General features: G+C 42.4%; 1 protein-coding gene across 1 annotated transcript in view; it reads left to right on the forward strand.

Annotated features, from left to right (window-relative positions):
- Nucleotides 1-1,919: 1,919 nt before the first annotated feature.
- Nucleotides 1,920-25,588, forward strand: part of zc3h7bb (zinc finger CCCH-type containing 7Bb) — a gene marked incomplete at both ends in the record, with an annotated part of 37,427 nt that continues 13,758 nt past the window's right edge. Inside the window, 12 exons of the mRNA XM_080020858.1 lie at nt 1,920-1,978; nt 2,147-2,183; nt 2,399-2,596; nt 4,073-4,231; nt 5,002-5,136; nt 5,225-5,261; nt 6,796-7,037; nt 10,092-10,395; nt 16,233-16,291; nt 21,645-21,744; nt 21,904-22,065; nt 24,905-25,110. Coding sequence (XP_079876984.1) covers nt 1,920-1,978; nt 2,147-2,183; nt 2,399-2,596; nt 4,073-4,231; nt 5,002-5,136; nt 5,225-5,261; nt 6,796-7,037; nt 10,092-10,395; nt 16,233-16,291; nt 21,645-21,744; nt 21,904-22,065; nt 24,905-25,110 — 1,698 coding nt within the window. The remainder of the gene's footprint in view (nt 1,979-2,146; nt 2,184-2,398; nt 2,597-4,072; nt 4,232-5,001; nt 5,137-5,224; nt 5,262-6,795; nt 7,038-10,091; nt 10,396-16,232; nt 16,292-21,644; nt 21,745-21,903; nt 22,066-24,904; nt 25,111-25,588) is intronic.

Consider the following 25,588-nt stretch of genomic DNA (forward strand, 5'->3'; position numbering starts at 1 on the left):
AGAAAATGACGTCACGCCTTGGCGCGCCGGTTGACCGAAAGGTGTGACGTCACGGCTCCCGTCCTTCTACTTGGATTTTACAAGTTCCGATGACGTTTCCACGTTCTGTCGGCGCCACCCGACGGAGTGGAGTTCACAACGCACACAAACCTATTCATGTGAACCAGTTTGGAATTTAAATCATGACCAATATATTTTGTGCAGCTGTATGACTCACATCCATTACTGAAAGGCGATAGGTGGGAGGGATAGAGATTTGCTTCAGGGTTAAATTTGAGTACATTTATAAAATAGCGGTTTTGTTTTTTTAAATAACATTTCAAATCGTTTGGCAGCCCAAGTGAAAATAATTGCAATGCAAAAAGATGGAGCAAAACGTGTGCAGAACTGCGCAGCTGATGTTCCGAATCATTTCCGACGTTTCCTCGAACATCTTTATACACGTGCTGGACTTGGGCAACACTCCCAGGCCTTTAAATCGGTGAAAATTGAACCAAACATCTTACAATATGAAATAAACCTCAAAATGCACCTTTTGTCGTGTTACCCGCTCCCCGCATATTCTCCACTAAATATTTCACTTCTCATGGATGTTTTTAGTGAAATAGTTGCTAACAATCAACTTTGGGGGAAATAATAATAACTAATGATAATACGTTTATGAATAATTAATTACATTTTACTAAATAAAAGAATATATGTTACTTACAGATGTAAACATACTGTACATTCGATCTTCATTTCATTGTATTGCCCTCCACTGTTTGTTATGGTATGTTATCATATCTTATCTTACAGAGCGACACTGACCAGTGCAACGATTAATTCGATGACTGTGTTACAGCTGCACGTGGCCAAGGAATGGAAACCCGTCCACAGGCTGAATGAAATACAATGTACTTACAATATACGTATATTGTATGTACATACAATATATGTATATAGATGCATACATGTATGAAATATATTGGATATTCTGGTATTTCGGTTTTCTTCGTTCCCGCGACGCTCCTCATCTCAACCACCAGGGGGGCGACAGGTCGCGTTCTCTGAACATACAAATGCAGAGCGGGCGCTCTAGCGCCCCCCGGTGTCCACACACTCCATCGAAACTTGTTGAGATAGTTCGCTGAAGAGACGCGCTAGCTAGGCAGTTAGCCGGCTAACGAGAGTCCGCTTGCAGCATCCTGCTCCGGCCAAATATTCATGTTAGGGACAGCAAAGCTACAGTAATGCACCCGACCAGCGGTTGATATATAGCTGAGTGTTGGGACGAGCACGACCACCGTCTGTCTGTGAAGTTATATTTCATTTGAAAAAGCAAACTACTCGGTGAGTTACGGGGCAGGGGCTCCGTCTACTGCCTGGCGCTAGCACCGCTAGTTTAGCTTGTTTAGTTTATTCAACGGCACTATCCGTGTACCAACCGAAAGGTCACTTCTTCGCGTGTAAGACAGTCCTTCAAGCTCAACACCCTTTTCTCCACAGGCACCAACACACAGATGCATACATAGCATTAGCTAGCTTAGCATTGCCTATCATGACCATGTCAGCCCATTTACACACGAGTTATTATTTCACCATAACACACACACACATACACACACACACACACACACACACTGGGAAAACCACTCGGTAGCCGCAAAATAATCAGAAAATCTGTCGTTTTCGTCAAGCTCGGGGTAGATCTTAGGTGATGTACGACAATGTATTTAGGAACATTATAGCTTCAGATCATTGCTGATCGTCATCATGAGTTTTCCTCCGGGTCTGGGTAGTTTATTTGGAGGCCTGCTCTGGAATGTTATGTGCGAACATCCGTTGCCTAAACCTAGATAAACATAAAAAAGTTGTTGAACCAACAAAGCGTGTGTCGTTGCGCCCAATGCACAACTTTTTTTCTCCCTCCTCAGGCCATGGATTCTGAAAGACTAAAACGAAGAGAAGAGATCCAGAAAGCAATGGGCTTTATCCAGTAAGCGATAACACTGCGGTTGATTACTAGTACCTTAAATGGTGTGTGTGTGTGTGTGTGTGTGTGTGTGTGTGTGTGTGTGTGTGTGTGTGTGTGTGGGTGTGTGTGTGTGTGTGTGTGTGTGTAAAGAAAACAAGATGCTCTAGATTTGTAATTCTGTCTTCGCAGGTCTTCATTGCCTTTCCCGGAACCGGAGAGTTATGAGGTAATGGGAACTCATCAGTTAACTTCATAAAAAAAACTAAAAAAACATTGCAATGATAAAATCCAAGCTGTGGCATTGGCATTTATCTCCACCATCATCCCTTTTTCATCTCACACACACACACACACACACACACACACACACACACACACACACACACACACACACACACACACACACACTCTCTCTCTCTCACCTTGGCCTCCCTCCCTCAGGTTTTCTTGACCCAGTTGGTGTGTAACTTACTGGATGAGGGCAACACGGCGTTCCGTGACGGCGAGTGGCACCAGGCGGTGCAGCACTACTGCGAGGGCGTCAGCGTGGCCCGCTACGCCCAGGCGGAGGCCCTGGTCATCCCCCCCGAGCTGCTGGAGAGCCTCTACGTCAACAGGGCCGCAGCGCACTACCACGCGGTGAGAGCGCGTCAAACTCTGTGAAATGACTCAAAAAAATTTTTGTTTGTTTTTATATATTGTATAAGACAAACTAGTCATTTTTAAAAGTTACTAGGGCTTTTTGCTATTCAGACAGTTAATAGTAACTCTTTAGTTTTACTAGTCTAAATGAATTAGGGACTCGTACTTATTTATTTGCTACCAGTGAGTAACATTTTGGACAATTTAGTCATTGTGTGCTATAGGGCTCCATGTTTGAGATATACAGTGGTACTTTGACTTATGAGTTTAATTCGTTCCGTGACAGAGCTCGTAATTCAATCTGCTTATATAGCAAATCAATTTTCCGCATTAAAATTAATTGAAATGCCATTAATCCATTCCAGCCCCCCAAAAAACACCCCAATTTTTTTTATGTGTTTTTAAATGAGAAAAATGTATTTATAAATAACAAATATTGTATAAAAACATAATCAAACATAATAAAAGAGAATGTGTAGATCATTTTTGCCTTCTCGCAGATGATACCCTCCGTCACGCTATCTCCTGCGAGCTGCTTCTCCGTCAACCACACCAATAGCAGATTCTCCATCTTTTCATGGACAGCGGTCCGCAGCTTAGACATTATTTTAACGCCCTTGGCTGGCGTAATACCCTTTATCGTCTCCTTCTGCTTCAGTATGGTACATGTCATCGAAGTACTACGCTCGTACTGCCTCGCCAATTCCATCACATGCACACCTCGCTCATGTTTTTCTATTATTTTGCACTTTAAGTCAATGGACATCAGCCGCTTCTTCTACTCAGTACTTACTTTTTTCGGACGTATGGTGCGAAGAAAAAAATTGTCAAAATAACTGCACAAAAAGCACAAAACGCGAGCACAAAACACAAAAGAGATGCTTCCACGCTCAGGTAACCACGTGAAGTGAAGGAGTGAGACGCGGGATGCTGGCCGGATTCGCTCGCCACGCCCACCAGCCGCGGTGTACCTGAAGCTCGCTCCTCGTAACTCAAATTTTTGCTCGCAAATCAATACAAAAAAACGACAGAACGACGGCTTGTAACTTGGAAAACTCTTATGTTAGTGCCATCGTAAATCAAGGTAGCACTGTAGTATAGTATCTATTCACATTGTTTCTAGTATCTATTTCAATTTTACTAGTCAATATTAATTTAGTACTAGTACTCATCTTGTAGTATTCATTCAGTCTTTGGTACTAGTATTCATTAGTACCTTTTCTTGCTGTTACTAGTAACATTTTTTATTTTTTCAATATTAAAGGGCAAAATATATTTATATTAGTTATGAAAGTCTTTTTCTATTTATTCTTTCTGTATCAGGTGGAATTGACAACTCACCTGAAATTTTGTCCTTAGTCCTAAATATATTTGCAATTTGATACTGAGCTCTAAGCTCTCTCTCTCTCTCTCTCGCTCTCTCTCGCTCGCTCTCGCTCTCGCTCTCGCTCTCTCTCTCTGTGTGTGTCACAGAGGGAGTACGAGCATGGCGTGCAGGACTGTGACAACGCGCTGTGCGTGTCTGAGGGTAGCCGCCGAGCTCTGTACCGCCGGGCGCTCTGCCTCCGGGAGCTGGGTCGGCTCAGAGAGGCCTACGAGTGCGGAACTCGGTGCCTGCTCACTGCCCCACACGTGAGTTTCCCACGTTAAGTTCCTTTGTTTAAGCGGCCCTCACAATCATGACATTTTATTTGCCGATTTATTGTCATACAAATCGGCACTATCATAGTATAAGCCTATAATAGGGTAGTAAGTAACACACATGCACCGTGGAAGAAAAGTCATGAATATTGGAACATAGAAATTTGGGTAGACATTGAATTAGCCCAAACCCAACTGATGAAAATGCACCAAATTCTTTGTAAATTTCAAGGTGTATATTTACTATTTAGCATTAGGTTTATTGTACATTGCCACATTTTTACTGTTCTTTGTTTATCTTTAGGTTCGATTTTCTGGTTTGTTAGGTTTATTTCATTATCTTATTTGGTTAATGTACATGACAAATGTGTATATCTGTGTGTTATCTATCCATCTTGTAGTTAGTGTTTAGGTTTATGTACATTTGCAATTTTTTTGTAGTTTATTTTGAGGTGATTTTATAGTTTTTACTTTTTAGGTTAATGTTCCTTGTTTATCATTCTGTTTATTGTATATTGCTGTATAATATAATTATCTATCTATCTATCTATCTATCTATCTATCTATCTATCTATCTATGTAAATTAAGATTATATTAAGTGTGAAGTTTCTAACATTGGCTTAAAATATCCACAACAATTTGAAGGGAACATAGTGATTGTGGAATGTTAACAGTTTGACAAAAAAATTGCAATTCAGGAAAGTTTTTTACCAGTTATTTTCTGGTCTCTCTCTCTCCCCCCCTCCTCCAACTCCTCCAGGACCGGCAGGTGAGCGACCTGGCCCAGGAACTGGCCAATAAACTGGGCCTGAAGGTTCGCAAGGCATACATCAGTCCCCAGGTCGAGGCTGCCGGAGGGGAGGGCCACGGCGAGGTTCCCCCACCCACTGGAGAGGTCGGTGTTGTTTACCACCAGAGTCTGTCTATGCAAGGTGGAACGACTTTGCATTCCTAATATGAGATTCTTCTTCCTCCCCCCCCAGACTTCCTCCAACGGCTCTTTAACTGACATGGGAACAGGTACGGTGTTGCTTTTAAGGCCTCCCGCCAGTGTTTCTTACTTTTTATTGCATTTTTCAGTTAGTGTATTTCTATGGCACTCGCTACTCCCAACACATGGATTCCATGGTCGTCACCAGACATTCTTTTTGTCAAATACTTTTTCAGGGTTAGGGTTATTTTAGAAACGAAATTTACACTTAAAAGGGCACTTGGACAAAAATCATGTGTGATCACCAACGTGGGCACACACCACTCACCATGAAATGTCTCTTCACACTCATTCCACATAGAAAAATGCTCAACCTCCTTTTAGCGGTCGCTAGGTTCACTTCACAACAAGTCTTAAAATGACTTGATTTTACAAATATTGGGCCTTAAAAGTCATCATATAGTCATACATTTGAATTCACATGGTCTTAATTTCAACATAAAGATTTTGTCTGGTCCATATACACTGATCAGCCACAACATTAAAACCAACATTAATAACCACCTATACTGTGTAGCTCCCCCTCGTGCCGCCAAAAGCGTTCTGACCTGTCGTGGCATGGCCTCAATAAGACCTCCGAAGGTGTCCTGTGGTATCTGGCACCAAGACGTTAGCAGCAGATCCTTTTAGTCCTGTTAGTTGCGAGGTGGGGCCCCATGGATCAAGCTTGTTGTTCCAGCACATCCCACAGATGCTTGATCGGACCCTAACCTCAGCCATCCACATGATGTAGAAGAAAACATGATTCATTAGACCAGGCCACCTTCTTCCATTGCTCCTTGGTCCAGTTCTGATGCTCATGTGGCTATTGTAGGTGCTTTCGGTGGTGGACAGGATTCAGCATTGGCACTCTTGATCTGACCGGTCTGCAGCTACGCAGCCCCATACGCAGCAAGTTGCGATGTGTGTTCAGAAACCTTTTTAATCATAGTGAGCATTAACCTTTTCAGCGAGTGCTACAGTAGCTCTTCTGTGAAATCGGACGAGACAGGCTGGACTTTGCTCCCCACGTGCATCAATGAGCCCATGGGCGCCCATCACCCTGTCGCCGGTTCACTGGCAGTCCTTCCTTGGACCACTTTTGGTAGGTACTAACCACTGCTGCTGGGAGCTTTCCACAAGACCTGCGGTTTTGGAGATGCTCTCACCCAGTCCTCTAGGCATCACAATTTTAGCCCTTGTCAAAGTCGCTTAGATCCTTACGCTTGGCCATTTTCCTGTTTCCAACACATAAACTTCAAAAACTGACTGTACTCTTGCTGCCTAATATATCCCACCCCTGACAAGTGCAATTGGAATAGGATGATTAATGTTATTCACTTCGCCTGTCAGTGGTTTTAATGTTGTGGCAGATCGGTTTTTCAAAAACCTTTCATATTTACTCAACTTCTTCTGCATAAATAGTCAACATTTTTGATGTTATAAGATTTTAGGGTCTACCTGGTTCCCCTGCCCTGTCCCAAATGTATATTTTCTGGTATTAAGTACTATATCAGTAATATGGGACATAGTATGACTGTTTGAGATGATCAATCACAAGCTATCTTTTTTCCTCCGATACAGCGGACCTGTCCAGTGCCCAGTGCATCCCAGCTCCGCTGGCCACGCCAATTCCCGTCAGTGACGACCCGGCCACACCCGTGGTGACCCCGTGCGGCGACCTGTCGGAGAACCCCGGCGGCCAGGGCCTGCCGCCCATGCCCTACTCCGTTCCTGTGTCGGAGCACATGGACGAATGCAGCAGCACGGTGATCAACAACGAGCTGGACAGCCTGCTGGACTGCATCCCCAAGAAGATCAGTGAGGTGAGGCGGAGGAGTCATGTTACTAATGGGTTCTTACTGCAGACCTGCCAACCTGCACACATTTTGTGTACCAACCATGCATTTCTTGGTCAAAGTAAGTAAGCCGGTACAAAATGCCAGCTGAAACTATGGTGTGTGTGTGTGTATGTGTGTGTGTGTGTGTGTGTGTGTGTGTGTGTGTGTGTGTGTGTGTGTGTGTGTTCATAATATTGTAACTTAATTACGAAAAACAATTAATCAATACAAAACAATACGTACATTTATTTGATTAGATATTTTAACTACACTACATTCCTTAGATTGGACCTGATACTACCTCCTCTACTGTCCCTCGCTCAACATCCACTGATATGCAGCGCAGCAGTACGTTATTATCTACCATGCCGTAACACTGCATTGCTGCGGTAAAATGGGAAGGGGGGGAGTAATAATCAAGCACAAAAATGTGACCCTAATGTTAACATATAAAACGTGAGATGCACCAATCGATTGGCCGGTGCCCGGAATTGGTCAGTTTTCAGCGGCATATCGGTGTCATATACCCGATACCTACGTAACTTAGCTGACGGTCCAAAAAACGAGCAAAATAAAGAAAATGTCGGCTGGCAGTAGTTCAAAGTAAACAAAGAACATTAGATAAATTATTTATCTATTGCCTGACAATATTCCAAAATTGTGCACACTGCGTTTTTATCGCTGTTACTACAGCGGAGCGTTGCTCTCTGGTTGTTCCGAGCACACAAGTTCCACTTGTGATGAAAGGTTAGGCTTTTTTTGAGATTAAGTCCTTGACAAGTCACTCAAACAAGATGTAAAACAATTCGTCTGATTTTATTCAGTTGGTTTAATATACTGTGAGTGAAGGACACTTCCAGTGAACAAGAGTGAGAAGAGTCTGCCTTTTTTTTTTTTTTTTTTTTTGCAATGATTGCAATTTATTTTGGAATGGAAAGTACCATATAAATATAATAGAAAGGTATATTTGCACTTAAAAGTGAGAGTTTTTAATTTGAAGTTTGAACTGGACATTTCCATGTTGGTTATATGTTGTGTCCTACTAAAACTCAGTGTGAGTTACGGGTTGCATTATGCCGAAACTTAGTGACAATTTTATGTTGGTTTTTTTTATTGGAACTCTGGGACCGTTTCATGTTCTATAATTGTTCCATAGTCAATAATGAACAATTATTAAAACGCAGTGTCAAAATCATCAATCTCACTATTGTGATAACTAAAAATTGCAGCAGTAGTCTGTATGGGCAGCTGTCGTATCACGTGAGTGTCTAAGATCACGCAATGTATTTGTCATTGACGTACAGCATATGTACCCAATGAGAAAGAAATTTTTGATTTCTCGGAAGACAGATATAAAAAATCAAAATGATCGGACAACAATGTAAAAATGTAAAAGTTATTTAATAGTGAATGTTTTATTATTATTAAATTGCAATCGGTGCATCTCTAGTTGGTAAACATGTACGGTAACTTTACGAGATGATGCATTTCAAGTGGTATATCCTAATGATATGAATTTGTGTACTGTATATAGTTAGCCATAGTAGCTTGCATTCAATGTGATTAGCCTTGTTACAAGATGGCTGGGGTGTGAAAAACTGATGGAGTCAAGATTCAAGAGATTTATTCGTCACATACATATACATACTTTCATACATATATGCAGTGAAATGTCAAAAACTGGAGCGCAGGTGACCGCAAGGGGCGGCACCATTATCGCCACTAATGGCTGGGTCATTTAGCTGCAGTAACTTAAACACCGTGGAGACTGTCTCCCTGTTACACTATTGTGGGTAAAAATATTTTCCCAAGGTTGGCAGGTCTGTTACTTGGTAGGATATACCATGATCAGCCACAACATTAAAACCACCTGCCTAATATTGTGTAGGTCCCCCTCGTGCCACCGAAACAGCTCCTATAAGTTGCGAGGTGGGGCCTCCATGGATCGGGATGTTGTTCCAGCACATCCCACAGATGCTCGGTCGGATCTGGGGAATTTGGAGTTCAAGTCATGTTCCTCAAACCATTCCTAACCAATTTTGTGGCAGGGCACAGTTGTGTGGCAGGGCATATTATCTTTCTGATAGAGGCCACTGCCATAAGGGAATACTGTTGCCATTAGAGGGGGGTCTACTTGGTCTGCAACATTGTTTATTTAGGTGGTACATGTCAAAGTAACATCCACATGAATGCCAGGACCAAAGGTTGGCATTCCCAATGACCCAAAGTAGAACATTTCCCAGAGCATCACAGTGCCTTTGCTTCCTTTCCTTCTTTCCATAGTGCATCCTGGTCCCATCTCTTTCCCAGGTAAACAATGCACACCCACCCAGCCATCCACATGATGTAAAAGAAAAGATGATTCTTCACACCCGGCCACTTTCTTCCATTGCTCCATGGTGCAGTTCTGGCACTCCTATTGTAGGTGCTTTCGGTGGTGGGCAGGGCTCAGCATGGGCACTATGAGCAGTCTGCGGCTACGCAGCAATCTGCAATGCACTGTGTGTTCTGACACCTTTCTATCAGAGCCAGCGTTTTTTTTGTTTTTTTTGTTGTTGTTTTTTTGCAGTTTGTGCTACAGTAGCTCTTCTGTGGGATCGGACCAGACGGTCTAGCCTTCGCTCCCCACACGCATCAGTGAGCCTTGGGCGGCCATCACCCTGTCTCCGGTTCACCGGTTGTCCTTCCTTGGACCACTTTTGGTCGGTACCAACCACTCCATACCAGGAACACCCCACAAGACCTACCGTTTTGGAGATACTCTGACCCAGTCATCTAGTCATCACAATTTCGCCCTTGTCAACGTCGCACAGATCCTCACGCTTGCCCATTTTCCTGCTTTCAACACATCAACTTCAAGAACTGACTGTTCACTTGCTGCCTAATATATCCCACCCCTTGACGGGTGCCATTGTAACAACATATCAGTGTTATTCACTTCACCCCTCAGTGGTTTTTGAAGTTGTGGCTGATCAGTTTATATCATCATAGCGCACAGCCCTATTACTAACATGTCCTTCTTTCTGTCCGTCCGAACAGAGTCCTGTCCAGGGCGCCATCCCCACCAACCTCCCCAACACAGCGGTGGGTCTCCGGCCGCCATACTCCCCCGGCTTGCCGGCCCCGTCGCCCCAACTTCCCCCCGCCTTCTTCAGCTCCTCCGTCAGCCAAATGCCCTCCATGGAGCCCTACGCCTCGCTGGCCCAGATGGACCAGGGCTCCACCCAGGCGCGGGACGCACTGGGAGCCTACTCCACGGTGGATGAGGAGGGGAAGGCAGCAGTGGGAAATGGTGGATCTGGGGCTGGCGGGCTGGAATCCCTGTCTGAGTACACTCTGCCCGGTAAGTCAGATCCGCTCTCCCAAAACCTCATCTAATACATTATGGTGGCGATTTCATAGACCTGCTTTGTTGATATCAGGACTAAGCCAATCCTATTTAAAGTAACCCAGAATATAAAAATGTCTTTCAGAGACGTTGCTTAAGTTATGGTCAATTAGTTCTAAATTAGGAAGTCCGAGACAAAGGTGATGAAAACTAGTCAGTTCCTTCTGTCTACGGCTGAACGAGTAAATCAAATTCAAACCGACATCGCAATGTAATAGAACTCAGTTTTCAAATTGCAAAGGCTGCAATTATTAAAAAAAGTAATCAAATACATGGGTTTTTTTTTTTGTTTTTTTTATGTTATACAATTCCAGCTCTTTAAAGTTTTATTTAAAAGTAAAGTATTTAAACCAAAACATCCAGTCTTTACTTAATTAAGTCCCAAAGCAACTGAAAGCAATGGGGAGACGTGCGTCTCCACTGTCTCGACAGTGGGGACATGCAATTTTGTTTTTGGAACTGAACGGGGCAGTGCCTTATTTCAGTTGTGTTTTTAAAAAAGACCATTTCAATGCTCAGATTTTTCCTGGCAGATGAAAAATAATCGTCTGTCGTCAATGTCAATCACAATCAATGACTAGATGAAAGGGGCCTTTCAGAAATTTGGACTTGCAGGAGTATTTTTTGTTAATGTGTTTTCGCACTGAACAGTCTTGGGAGCTCCCTTGGGGGAACTAGGAACTGGGGAGGTCCCCCAATAACTAAATACCATCAAGGGCTTTTTTTCTGGTTGTCATCCAACAGGGTTTCAGCTCTACTGGGCAGACTCGGTCCGAGAGACTGTGGATTTACTGTGGTCCCTGCCCTGGAGTAGGAGCTAAAAACTGAGTTCTTATATCTATAATCGTTCCTATTTCCTGCAGTGCAGACACACAAAAAAAAGGGGACGGTTCCTCCAAAAGTTTTTAGAACTATGAAAAGGTTCCTGCCGTGCAAAAACGTTGAATATGGCTTCTGAGCTGGGAAAGGTTAAGTACTAGTGCTATAAAATGATTTATTGCTTGTGTTTAGTGAATAAAACAGAAGATAAGGAACTTAAAAAAGGAAAAAAAAAAAAATTTGTTCAGCCCTACTTCTGTCTGGTCTTGGTGTAGGGATGCCATGGTGAGGAATTTTTCCCACTGGATAAATTCATGACAATACCACCGGACATTTTGGAGTCGATGACGCTCATTGTCTGTCCACTCTACTGCGCATGTCTGCTACGCAAAACTCAATGCGGGTGCCAGACCTTGTAGAAGTCGGCTTAGAAAAAGAACAACTTTTATATCAAGCCAAGTTTTTTTTTATTTAGTTATTAATTGCATGGAGGATTTGAACATGGCAGTGATTGCATCGGAGTTGCAGCACCAGGTAACTTGTAAAAATTCTTATCAGGAGTGTCACGATTCCAATTCTGATTTGAAATCGAAAATCAATCGAAATGAGCGTTAGATTTTGAACTTTTAGATCACAAGCAAAATCGTGATTCTCACAGTATGTTTGTGGGTAATATTGTCCGACATGGTCACCATATTAGGGTGGTCAAGTGGTGGTCATATTAGGGTGGTAAACAAATGTAGCGTGCGCAGGGTGGTGTCGACTGCGGCTCGCTCAGCTCTGAACCGACTTTCATGAAATTTGTTTCGGAGTTGGGAGCGCTGTGGTCAGCTCCTTGGAGGGGTCCGCTGCGTCGCATCCCTCAACACAGACTACAACTCCCCCCACTGTACACGAGGGCTGCAGAACAAATTCAAACTGAATATGAGTATTACAAAAAATATAACCATTTCAATAGAAGTTCATCCAGTTTGTTGCACAGTGAATGCACATTAGAGAGAAACATTCCCGGTAACGGTGTGCGAAATCTGCAGAGACGCACAATGCACCAGCGCGTCTCCCTCTCCTCCGACGTTTAACTGTGTGAACAAGGGAAAGTGCGCCTTTGAATGAATGAAGAATGTCCAATAATTCCACAGATAGGGTGATGAAAGTGGGAAATAAACCCGACCATCACCAAGGGAATGTCCTCTGGTATAGAGGTTTAAAACCACGGCCCACGGACGCGGGTGGAGTTTTTTCAGGTGCGGTCTGCGATCTGCTCTGCAGCGGAGCGGCAGCAAGAAAACGGAGTAAATTAAATACATCTAGAGTTATTATTTACTTGGAGAGAAGACTGCTCTGATCAGAGCTGCAGGTAGTAGTTTGCCTTTTTCTAGCAGCATTACCCTCTGGTAAAATTAGCATCTGTTTTTCTGCGCTTATTTTGGTGAGTAATTACAAAGTAGTGTGTTATGTAACTTATTGTTTATTATTCGAAAGTCTAGTTTTGCTAAAGCTCTTAACCGTTTAACCGTTGTATTAAATTAAAGTTACTTATTGAGAAACAAGTGAAACAATTGCATAGCCATCAGTGCTGGAAAAAAATCTATGTTTATATCTAATTGCGACCTTAGAATCGGGAGTCGAATCGTGAATTTGGGGAATCGTGACACCCCTTCATCAATGACCTACTCCTGGACCACCTGCAGTTTGTCTACAGAGCCAACAGGCCCTCCACTTCATCCAACGCCTGGACTCCTCAGGAACCTATGTCAGGATCCTGTTTGTGGATTTTAGCTCCATCTTTAATACCATCATCCCGGCTCTGCTGCAGGACAAGCTCTCCCAGCTGAATGTGCTCCACCTGCAGGTGGGTCACAGACATCCTGTCTGACAGGGGGCAGCAGGTGAAGATGGGAAAACATGTTTCTGATTCTTGGACCATCAGCACCGGTTTCCCTCAAGGCTGCGTTTCTTCTCCTCACCTCCTCTGTCACTATCTGGTACGCTGCTGCCACTGCCAAAGACAAGAGAATACTGCAGCAGCCAATTCGTTCGGCTGAGAAGGTGATTGGCTGCAACCTTCCTTCCTTCAAGGAACTGTACGCCTCCAGGACCCCGAGGCAAGCTGGAAAGATTATGGCCGACCCGACTCAATTACAGCTTGACAACGACGTCTCATGCTGTTCACAAGTCGACTTATTGTCTGCTGAGGCCTGGCCCCCCACTCTTCTTGAAGGGCGGTCCTCAGGTCATTGAGGTTTTGGGGTACAGAGTTACGAGCCTCTACACGGCGACTCAGCTGATCCCATTTTCTATGGGATTCACCTCTGGAGAAAGTCCAGGCCACTCCATTTGAGGTGCCCCAGTCTCCAGCAGCCGTTCCCTAATGATGCCACCTCGATGAGCTGGAGCATTGTCCTCCATGAAGATGAAATGAGGCCTGTGTTGTTCATGCAGGGGCACAATGACTGGATTAATGATGTTATTCAGGTAGTATGGGCTCGTCACTGTACCATTCACAAAGTGTAGGGCAGTTCTGTATTGACTAGACACACCTGCCCACACTGTAACACCACCACCACCAAAGGCTCGTCTGGTGACAACAGTGACTGATGCTTAGCGCTCTCCTTGACGTCTCCAACATCGTTGGCGGCCATCATTTCTGCTCAACGTGAATCGACTTTCATCAGAGAATAGCACTGAGGCCCACTGGTCCCTCGTCCAGCGTCAATGTGCCCTGGCCCATGCAAGACGATGATGCCTGTGCCTGGTGGTGTGGTCAGGTACCCTTTCAGGTCATCTAGCATGCAGACCACGCTGATGTCAACGGTTTTGAATGGTTTGACGTGACACTTGGGTGCTTCTCATCTCCCTTAAATGTGCCTGGAGTTGAGTGGCATTCATCATCCGGTTCCACAGGGACCTGTTCACAATGAAGCGGTCATCAGTGTGGGATGTGGCCAAAGGACGTCCACTTCTATGCCTTTCTGTGACTCTTCCAGTCTCTCTGTATCTCTGTTGCAACCTGCTGATGACACTCTGTGACACTCTAAGCTCAGTGGCCACTTCCCTCTGAGAACATCCTGTTTGAAGCCTCACAATGGCGAGGTACTGTTGATCAGTTGTTAGGTGTCGTCTTGGTCTCATGATGTCAAAATGTGAACAGCATGATGAAGAGGACTGTTTAAATACCAATTCTAATTGAACCAGGAAATGTATTGGTTGATTCATCGATCAAACACCTGTTGTGAATTTGGCCGTTCAGCTCCTTGTTAGAGAACAGCAAGGCTGGTCTGAGTATTTCAGAAACTGCTGACCTACTGGGATTTTCACACTCAATCATCTCTAGGGTTTACAGAGAATGGTCTGCAAAAGAGAACATTTTCAGTGAGCAGCAGTTTTGAGGACGAAAATGCCTTGTTGATGTCAGAGGAGAATGGGCAGACTGGTTCAAGACGATAGAAAGGCAACAGTAACTCAAATAACCACTTGTTACAACCAAGCTATGCAGAATACCATCTCTGAACGCACAACACGTCGAACCTTGAAGCAGATGGGCTACTGCACCAGAAGACCACACTGGGTGCCAAGAACAGGAAACTGAGGCTACAATTGGCACAGGCTCACCAAAAATGGACAATAGAAGATTGGAAAAATGTTGCCTGGTCTGATGAGTCTTGATTTCAGCTGCGACATTCAGATGGTAGAGTTAGAATTTGGTGTAAACAACTTGAAGGCATGGATCCATTCTGCATGGTATCAAGGGTTCAGGCTGGTGGTGGTGGTGTAATGGTGTGGGGATATTTTCTTGGCACACTTTGGGTCCCTTAGTACCAGATGAGCCCCTTAGGGCCCCTTAGTACCAGTTGAGCTACAGCATACCTGAGTATTGTTGCTGACCATGTCCATCCCTTTATGAGCACAGTGGACCCATCTTCTGATGGCTACTTCCAGCAGGATAATGCACCATGTCACAAAGCTCAAATCCTCTCAAACTGGTTCTTGAACATGACAATGAGTTCACTGTACTTCAATGGCCTCCACAGTCACTAGATCTCAATCCAATAGAGCACCTTTGGGATGTGGTGGAACGGGAGATTGGCATCATTGATGTGCAGCCGAAAAATCTGCAGCAACTGCGTGATGCTATCATGTCAACATGGACCAAAATTTCTGAGGAATGTTTCCAACACCTTATTGACCAAGAATTAAGGCAGTTCTGAAGGCAAAAGGGGGTCCAACCCGGTACTAGTAAGGGGTGTGTGTGTGTGTGTGTGTGTGTGTGTGTGTGTGTGTGTGTGTGTGTGTGTGTGTGTGTGTGTGTGTGTGTGTGTGTGTGTGTGTGTGTGTGTGTGTGTGTGTGTGTGTGTGTGTGTGTGTGTGTGTGTGTGTGTGAGAAATAATTTAGTTTAATATATTTTATTCTTTTATCATCACACTTGTTTCGTACCTCCTCGCTTCCCCCGTGCCGTTCAGAAAGTGCTGTAACTCCAATGGTGTCTACTAAAGTGTTGTTGTTTTTTTTTGTTTGTTTTGAACATGGGCACTGATACGCGGAAATAAACAAAATGGGTTTTATTTCTATTTAAAAAAAAAAAAAAAATGGAAAACCGACAGTGGGGGCAGTGGGCAAGTAATGTAATCGGTGTATGCCCCTGTAACACCAGTCCAGGGTTAATCCAGATAATCAACTTCTTCTATTGTCAAGGTCGACCTGGAGGCCCACATTCATTCATCCAAAGGTAAACCTTTCTCTGGCGAGGTTTAATTTGAGCTTTCACTTAGGCCTAGATCTAATCTTCCTTCTAATGTTCCCTCTAGAAATCAGAAATAGTAGGGCAAGTCAGACTAATTTAAACCATGACTAAGAAAGGCCGTTAGTCTGATTCGAATCTAAGACTAGGCCTAATTTGTGTTTGCAAAATCGTCTGTCCACGGATCAAGAGATCCATGCCGTACTGTGTCTGACTTGGAAATCTGATCTCCAGGTGGACGAGTGTCGCACAGCTTCATCCCTGGGATACGCAACCACAACAGCATACACACAGTGAGTAGTGCGCACGCAGGCACATGTATTCAAATACTAATCTGTAAAATTGTGTATGTTACACTTTAAGTCAAGTGCCAACAAAAAAATCAATAATATCATGGGATTTTAATTGATAATCGTACCGATTCCCAATTTAAGGGAGGGAGATTTGTGTTGGATTTAAAATCTTTGCATTTTTTGTGGATCAATTCAAGTGACTGGTAGTAGTTAGTTAAACTGCCTGGCAAGAGGCGCCATCGCTTTTGTGTGCCATTTTTGTGATTTGATTAATGAAAGTGCAAAATGTTAACCCAGGTTTATCGTGTTGTAGTGGAGTCATCCATTGTTTTCCTATATCAAGACACCTCTTTGTACATTATCTTATAACAAAACACATTCATTATTACATTACCATTGTATGTATTTATTTTTTGTTCAAATAGTGCAGAAACATTAATTCAGATATACAGATATCCCCCCCCCCTCCAACCTACAGTCTTACCCGTAACCCTGCTCCAACAGAGCCCCACTTCTATTTCGCCATAATTTCAGCATTCAAAAATAAAGTCAGTTTTACATACAGGTTTACATACCATGCCAGACAAAAAAAAACAGAGAAAGAAGAGAAAAATAAATAAATAATACAAAAAACAACAATAATACCAAAAAAGGGGAAAGGCGTAGAATATCAGTAGCGTCCATTTTGTCTACATAAGTCATAAAAGGCTGCAAAATAGTATAGAACTTGAGGGCACAGTCTCCTATAGAGAAACAAATTTTCTCTTGCTGTGTTAGTAGTGTTACTTAATGCATAACATCTTTGATCCATAGACTGAAAGTTGGAGGAACTTATCCTTCCACTTAAGCAATATAAGTTGGCTGGCTAAAAGGGTTGCAAAGCTTATCTTTTTTTTTTTTTAGCATGCTGGGTGGTGTGGAGGTTCCGTGGAAGCACATTGAATATTGCAACGACAGGAGAAGCTTCTATTTGTGTTTCTAGGAAAAACATAAAATATTGATTGCCAAAAAACATTCAATTTTGTACACAGCCAAAACATACTGTATGTGAGAGACTGAATTGCGCCTGCTTGCACCAATCACAAATTGGGTCAATATTTACCACAAATTAAGCCAACTTCACCTTAGATCAATGCAGCCATTGAATACTTTTGAACTGGATAATTCCATATCTTAAACAGGATGAGGTTGAATGAATTCTGTCTATGAGTTGTATATCCACATCTTCTTCTAGAATCACAACAGATCACAAAACTCACTGCTTTTGACTCACTGATCATATCATTTTTAAGATCAGCAAAACAAAAAAAAGAAAGGGAGACAAATATAACTTAGCTTTCCATTTATTCTGTAAAACACTTGAGCAAGGAACTTTTGCCCATGCTCTTAAAGAAAACAACATTCAAGGTGTCCAATGTTTAAATAAAATCTTAAAATATATAAAATATTCAATACTCAATTGTTAAATCGAAGTGCAATATGAGGCACACATGATACCTTCTTCTTTTAAACATGGTAGTGAGTGGAAAAAATATCATTATTCTGCCCCAGTAATTGAATTTAATTCCAGTAACAGTAACCAGTATCGTGTTCAATTTCTCACCTTTATAAACATTTCATGAAAATCAATTCAGAATTAAGTGAGGTACAGTCGTTGTTGTAGAGAAGTCTGTATCTCAATACACACTTTTCTTTTCGATTTAAACAGATGTATTTTTTTCAGCACTAACCCCATCGAGACTTGATTTGTAAAGAAAAACACTTCCTCAATAAGTAACTTTGAGTCCAGTCACATTAAATCATTATAAATAATTTTATTTTTTTGTAGTGGAATCAATTTAAAGTAAATATTTCAATACAATTGCATACATGAAATTAATGCTTTGGACCCGTAAGAGACGGATCATCCAGCTCATAGCCATTACGTTAACTACTCTGTTGGAGCGTGTACTGGTAAGAACTTCACACAAGCTGCCGGTCTCTGTTCTGCCCTCTCAAGTGGACGAATTAAGTGGGCATGTCATAAAAGATATCATATTTTATTGAATCGGAGCGCACTTTTTCTTAAAATTCTAAAGATCGCTGCCCCCCAATGACACACGGACGCAGGCTCGCGAGTGTGCATGTAATGTAATGTGGCAAATACGATGTTCCCGTTTCAAAGTGCAGGATTTATTATTTACAAGTAAAGTGTCTACATAAAAACACAGTGTTTTACTAAATTAAGTCCCATAGCAACCGAAATTAACCGGGAGACGTGACATGGCTTGGGACACACAGGGTTTTTTTCAGAATGGGACGGAACAGGACCGTCCCTTAACTCATTTGTGTTTTAAAGTTTTGTATGATACAAGCAGTAAACAAACAAAAAAAAAAAAATCTAAAGTAAAAACACAGGAAAACTGGCACAGAATGGTGCCCAAGCACCTGCCCCATGGATTTAATGAGTGTCAAGGTAGCGGATTGTCTAGGCAAGATATATTCATGAGGAATTTCTCATGAACCACGAACCTCCGCTCACCTGCGATGTGTGCACAGCGGCTCTGCTGTGCCGCTCCGTTTGCCCAGGGCAACCAAATGCCTAGAACAAGAGCCACGTGTCTTTCCTTTTTTTTTTTTTTTTATTTTTATTTTTTTATTAAGCGCTACCTTTTCAGGTAAGTAAGTAAAAATGTATTTATATAGCACCTTTCCAACATTAAATGCAACTCAAAGTGCTGTACAACAGCGCATTAGAAAGTAAAAGATTTAACCAATAATGAAACTCAAAAACATTAATCAGAGAATAAAAGATTAAAGTTAAAAACAAGCCAAAGCACAGGAATTTTCTAATTTAAGCCCTGAGTATGCCTTTATGTTTGTTTTTTTTACTTATTCCAAATTAATGAGGATATCATTTTGTCAATGAAATAAAAATAGGAGTTTGTCAAAAGGATGGGGAGACATGAAAATAAATAATTTGCAAAATGTTAATTTTAACAGTATTAATTATGGCTCCAAATGATAGAGCTAATGTCTTCAATGTCTTGCTTCAAACTAGTGGAAAGTTGGCTTTATAAAGATATTTTATGTAATTATGCGTAATTCCTGCCTGGTGCCATGATAAAGTTGGGAAGAAAGAATGCTATTTGTATGAAGAGCTACCATAGGAGAAGAATAGACAACCCTAATCCCAGATGTTAATTTTGAACTAAATCCAAATCGTTTTAGAGTATAAAAAAGAGCAAAGTGTTAATACCTCTTGGGTGTCGGGTTGAGTGAGATCATACTGAACATTATATATTAAGTAAGTTGAAAAACGAATGGCGATTGTAATAAATCCGTTTTTATCGGATACAATAGAGGGTAATACAGTTTCTAGTCGGCGAGCTAACATCTTGGCGAGGAGTTTACTATCCACAATCAGGAGGGAAATGGATCGAAATAAGATGCATTCTAAAGGGCTTTTGTGTTTTTTTTTGTTTTTTTTAAGGATAAGGGATATAACTGCCTGTCACATTGTTGGAGGTAGTAAACCAGAAGTGAATGATTCTTTAAAACCAGAAATAAAAAATTGGGGCAAGTTGATTGGTAAAGTTACTGGAAAATCCGTTGAAACCCGGAAATTTCTGTGGTGGCAATTTATATTATTTAGGACTCACAGATGAGAGGATGTCTTGCTGGGTTTATTCACTCCTGGAGGACCCCCACAGCCTTCATGTAACACGTCTGAGCTGGGAGGCTCTCTCTCTCTCTCTCTCTCTCTCTCTCTCTCTCTCTCTCTCTCTCTCTCTCTCTCTCTCTCTCTCTCTCTCTCTCTCTCTCTCTCTCTCTCTCTCTCTCTCTCTCTCTCTCTCTCTCTCTCTCTCTCTCTCTCTCTCTCTCTCTCTCTCTCTCTCTCTCTCTCTCTCTCTCTCTCTCTCTCTCTCATTCATATGTTGATAAGAGTATTAAACTCTTGAAAAACATCCCTTATGGTATATTTTGAACAGATATAAAATGTGCGATTAAATCTTTTTATCAATTTACAGCCCTAAAATTAATACAAGACAGAATAAAACAATCATCCTATAACATATTTGTTAAATACGATCCAGAAACATCTCATCTTGGTAATAACATTAAGAGCAAAGCATGGTAAGACTTTATATGTTCTCATGTTTTGTATGTTGTTGTTTTTCACGTAGATTAGTTACCTCCAACTGGAGCTTGCAGGGTTTTCCTGGCTCAAAATAAGGCTCAGGTGGTAACTTTGCGTGACAGCGACTGCGGTCGGTCTGACTTTACTGCCACAGTCAACTGCATGTGACTTCTTCATACATTTATCCCACCACATTTAGACCACTACAATGTATTGAGATGTAAAAAAAAAAATGAAATGCGTGACAAACATCAAAAATGTGAACATTTTGAATATTTATTGAAGGATTTGTAAACAACTGAATGAGCTTTAAAGTGCCACTGAAATAACATTAAGTGCTGTAATTAAAATGCTACAAAGTGGCTTTAAAACAGAAAATAAATAGTTGTACTTGTGACCATGTTAAATTTCCTTTTCTAATCAGAGCAGATGTCACATCCAGAGCATGTGACCCTCCTAATTTTGTTTGCCCTGTAAAACATTTTAGTCTCAAGTCTTATCGCCTTCTGATGTGGCCCATCCACTTCCACCCTGCAGCAGACAGAAATCTGCTGGTTCTGTGTTTATCAGCAGCATGTCTACTAGTAAAGGGAAAGTTAATTTGGATTTAATATTTATGATTAATCAGGATATCCTTGTTCCATAAATACAGACCTCATGTTGTGACCATGGAATTTGGACCATGGACCAAGGAATTTTCTACTTTTTTTTTATTTTATTTTTGTACTTTTTCCTAGGACTTATTGTGTGCTATCACCGGGTGCGTTGCATTACATTTCACTGCATATATGTATGGAAGTATGTATATGTATGTGACAAATAAAAATCTTGAATCTTGAATGACTCAACCCTGGCCATCTCCTGGATAAGGTTCAGTCACCTCTGTCTACAGTCCAGGCTATCCTGCTTCTACCTGCTCTTGCACCTCATCTTGCTGTTCAGACCTAGCTGGCTGGCTGGCTAGTACTAATAGTTATTTACCACACATGAAAAATCACTTATAATACATAGCTATTAGAATGAAATAAAATTATATAAATGTCCAATACACACACAAACATAAACAAACAATACACAAATATTTTTTAAGTGGGGGAAACTATTATTTGGTTAAATGTGTTTATGTTGCTACTTTCTCCTATCTCCAGCAGTGCCATGCTCATTGGAATTCAGTTATGGAACAGAGATAATGTGAGCGGTACTTATTTCCCTTTGTTTTTATGTTTTTCTCAGAATAGTTCAGGCGGGACGAACCTGTCGCTGCTCTCCAGGAACCCTCTGGCAGCCACGCACGAATTCCGCCAGGCCTGCCACGCCTGCTACAGCCGCATAGGTGGGTACAGCTCATGGGTGGTCCATATTTGTCCCAGATTTAATCAATCGATCAATATAACCAGAGGCTTGTAAGATATATTTGATGACATTGATTTGTGATGCGTGCCGGACTTTCCTTTCCTCATTGTCTGTCCCGTCTTCCCTCCCATCATCGCAGGTCAACGGGTGATGGACTACCAATATCAGCCAGAGGCAGCCCACCGCTGCAAGAGAGACGTGCTGCTATGTCGGCTCAAAACCTCAGAAGACCCCACCTGGAAGAGAGTTCGTCCACGGCCGGCGCGAAACAACTTCCTGGGGGCCTTCGTGCTCTGCAAAGGTGAGTTGGACTGAATTAATTCAGTGACTGAAGTGTTAAAATGTTGACGATTTGTTTGAAAATATTATGGATGCACATGTTGTGACATTCTGGGTAGATACCGATGTTTAAAATAACAATTTTTCTTATGGCCGATGTCGTACCGATGTTTTCTGAGTTCCCCTGAACGCAGCTTGGAGTGCTGCAGAGAGCCATGTCCACTTCTTCTAAAATCAATCGCGAATGGCGTCTATCTCTCGGACAAGTAAAATAAATTTAAAAATGCTAAAATGGGTCGCCGATACCGATGTACGGCCAATAAATTGCTGCGCATATATATACTTTATTTTGTTTTATTTTTTTTAAAGCTTTACCCGAACTGCCAAGTCTTGCATGGAAGCCTTTTGCAAGGATCACAAGGCCCTTAAAAGGGCTGAAAGTACTTGAGTTTAGTTATTAATTTGTATTTTTCTTTAATTTGGATATTTTTTATGCCTCTGTGCTGGCGTCAGCCATAGCTGGAGGCATTACGTTACTGCTACATGGTAACTCTAGTTTTACTCTATTTATATGATTTTTGTAATCGGTAATCACTGTTATTTACTCTTTAACCACCATTTGAATTACTGTATACCGATGAAAATCAATTCTAAAATGTATTCAGTGTACAGTTAGTTAAACATTAAATACGAGGAAACCTTTTTTACTGTCTATATGTATCTTCTTCTTCCTCTTGCGGCTGCTCCCGTTAGGGGTCGCCACAGCGGATCATCTGCCTCCAATGCCTTCTGTTCTGCGTATCTTCCTCCCTTGTATATGTATAATAAAGTAAATCATGAGCTGTATTAAACAGAATTGTAGTTGAACAGAAAAAAAGATTCGAACTTCAAGTTGATGACTTATGCCAGAGCACACTTACACGACTTTCAAAGTCATCAGATCGCTGTACTGTTCACACTACACAACTTTCTGTCTTGTGATCGGGAATCTTGATATTGTAGTTTCACACTACCAGACTGATTGGTGACAGGGTGTCACACATTACAAGATTTTTCACCGGGAGGAATCCCCCACGAGTCTGTGGGTCTCCAAACTTCACACATGAGAAGTAGGCTTGGGTCGATATTCGATAATATCGATATTATATTGATATTATCACAGTATCGAAATATCGCCCTTCAGTGAGAACCATGGGTAGCAACAGACGGAGCTTATTCACTTGAGCGCACAGTGAGGATGTACAGTATGTGGACGTATGCACGCAGCAGCGAGGAAGCAGGTGGATGGTGTTTCAGTTGCAGCTCCAATGGCACCAACAATGCGCGCGATAGTGATGCAACAGTGTGTTTTTATTTTAGATGTCAGATATTTTATTTGAGTCCGCGTATGCAATGAACAATTTCTTCGTGACTCTCTCCCCTATCACCCCTCTCCATGCGTTTAGACGCAGAAAATAATCTTAACGAGTCTACGAGTCATGTCCCGTGCCCCGTCCCCACACTGTTTTTAGTTATTATATTTGGAGGAATGGGGCACAGCTCTCCTCCATTGGGGCATGGAGAGGCGTGTACGTGTCCGGACAAGGACGATTCACAGATATAAAAATGTAATTGATTTCTAATTCCCGATTGAAATGTTTTCCCTGTGCATTTTGTAAGCTTCTGTCTGTTTTATCCTGTTATTGTAATGCACACTGACTGGTGAGCGGGAGATCCTTTCCCGTTCCCACGCGCAACTTGCGACTTCTCTCTGATGGGGTATTAAATGTTCAATCTCTCCAAAGAAAACAATACAGAGTGTTTTTATTGTAGATGTATTTGTTGTAATTGAATGAAACCAAAAAAACGCTGTGCGTAATGGGAACACTTTTGCAGTCATTGTGACCCCCCCTCAACAACGAGGATAATATCCATCACAATATTTTGATGGGACTCCATCACAATATAAAATCGTGGATATCGCCCAAGCCTAGCAAGAATGGACACTCGAAATTATGCGATACCATGCGCAGGACAGGATTATTTCTTGATTTCTTGATATTCTTGATCACTGTAAAAAAAACATGCGTTTCTTGCTGCTGCTCGGGTGCACTCCTGTCTCCCCATCTCTCCTTCATAACTCCTCCCTTCCCCCGCACTCCGTGTCTGCTCTCATGGCCATAGCTGGTTGTGTTACTCCCGAGTCGAGCCCGACACGACCAGATATTAAACCTTCTTGATATCTGGCCAGCGTCGGATGAGCAGTTCACACCATGTGCTCATTGTTCACGGGAGTGCACTATGATTTGCCTCCCATCTGGGACTTGCTCTGAGATTTCCAAAAAACTTGTCAACAAGTGGAAAATCACCCAGAATCACATCAGGAACTCTGCTTTCTCAGACCTGTATTTGCGTAGATTGTTCTAATTTGATTCATGAACGCTGGTTTGACATAAGCCACTCACTGAGTCTGGGCTTGTAGTATCTGAAGGGCCTTATCGCTTTGCTCTGGTTGAGCCTCTTTTCTATGGGGAGAGCGGTTTCACCCAACTGCTGACCTTGGCCATGGTTGACCGTCTCGGAATTGCCACTGCGCTCAAAGTTCAAATTATTTTGACATACATTTCGGGCCAACCTTTCAAGGATCAACCAATGAGATAGCGGCCAGATGTGATACGGCCAAAAGCAACTTGAACCTTTTTAGATCAGACTAGGTAAAACTAAACAAAACTAGCTAACATTAGCTTGATTTCGTAATGTCCATTTAAATGTTGGCATAACAAATTATCGGTTGATAGTCATCTAAACTGTGATATTTCCTCGGTCCACAATTGCACCATGAGGGTCTCATACCATGACTTTGTTCCTCTGCCCCCTCGCAGAGGTGCAGGAGCGCCAGGAGTGTCAGTACGGGGAGAACTGCACGTTTGCGTATTGCCAGGAGGAGATTGACGTGTGGACACTGGAGAGGAAGGGCGCTCTGAGCCGGGAGCTGCTGTTCGACCCCCTGGGCAGCACGGAGCGGCGGGCACTCAGTGTCACCAGGCTCCTGCAGCTCCACATGGGAATGTTCATGTTCCTCTGTGAGGTAGGCGTTTCAAGGGCGAAGAGGGGGGTTAGCAGAGCTGGATGGTTGTCTCTAATTATAAAGGCAGGAATGTCTGTCTGTCTTTCGATTATCTTGACAACCGTTCATCCAATCTGCTGCACACTTGGCTGGTATATTGCTGGGGACCCGAGAATGTGCAGTGTCGAATTTGGGGCAATTTGCGCACGCTACATGTGTAACATTAAAGGAGACCTATTACGCAAAACTCACTTTTTGGGTCTCTGATGGGCCTACTAGCACACAAACTGAGAAATAAGACAACTCCGTTTTTTTGTGAGCTGTCTATTTCGGAAAACATTTCCCAAAACCAGCCATTCAGCTTTGCTGTACTAATATACGTCTTCGCAGTAATATACGTCACTTCAGTAGAATTAGAACCGCCCTCCATCTGACAGTAATTCCACCCACACCTGGAGTGCGACCAGACCCTCGAAGCTAAGAGCTAATCATGGGAAGT

Source organism: Zeus faber (assembly GCF_960531495.2).
Source record: "Zeus faber genome assembly, chromosome: 20".
NCBI lineage: Eukaryota > Metazoa > Chordata > Actinopteri > Zeiformes > Zeidae > Zeus > Zeus faber.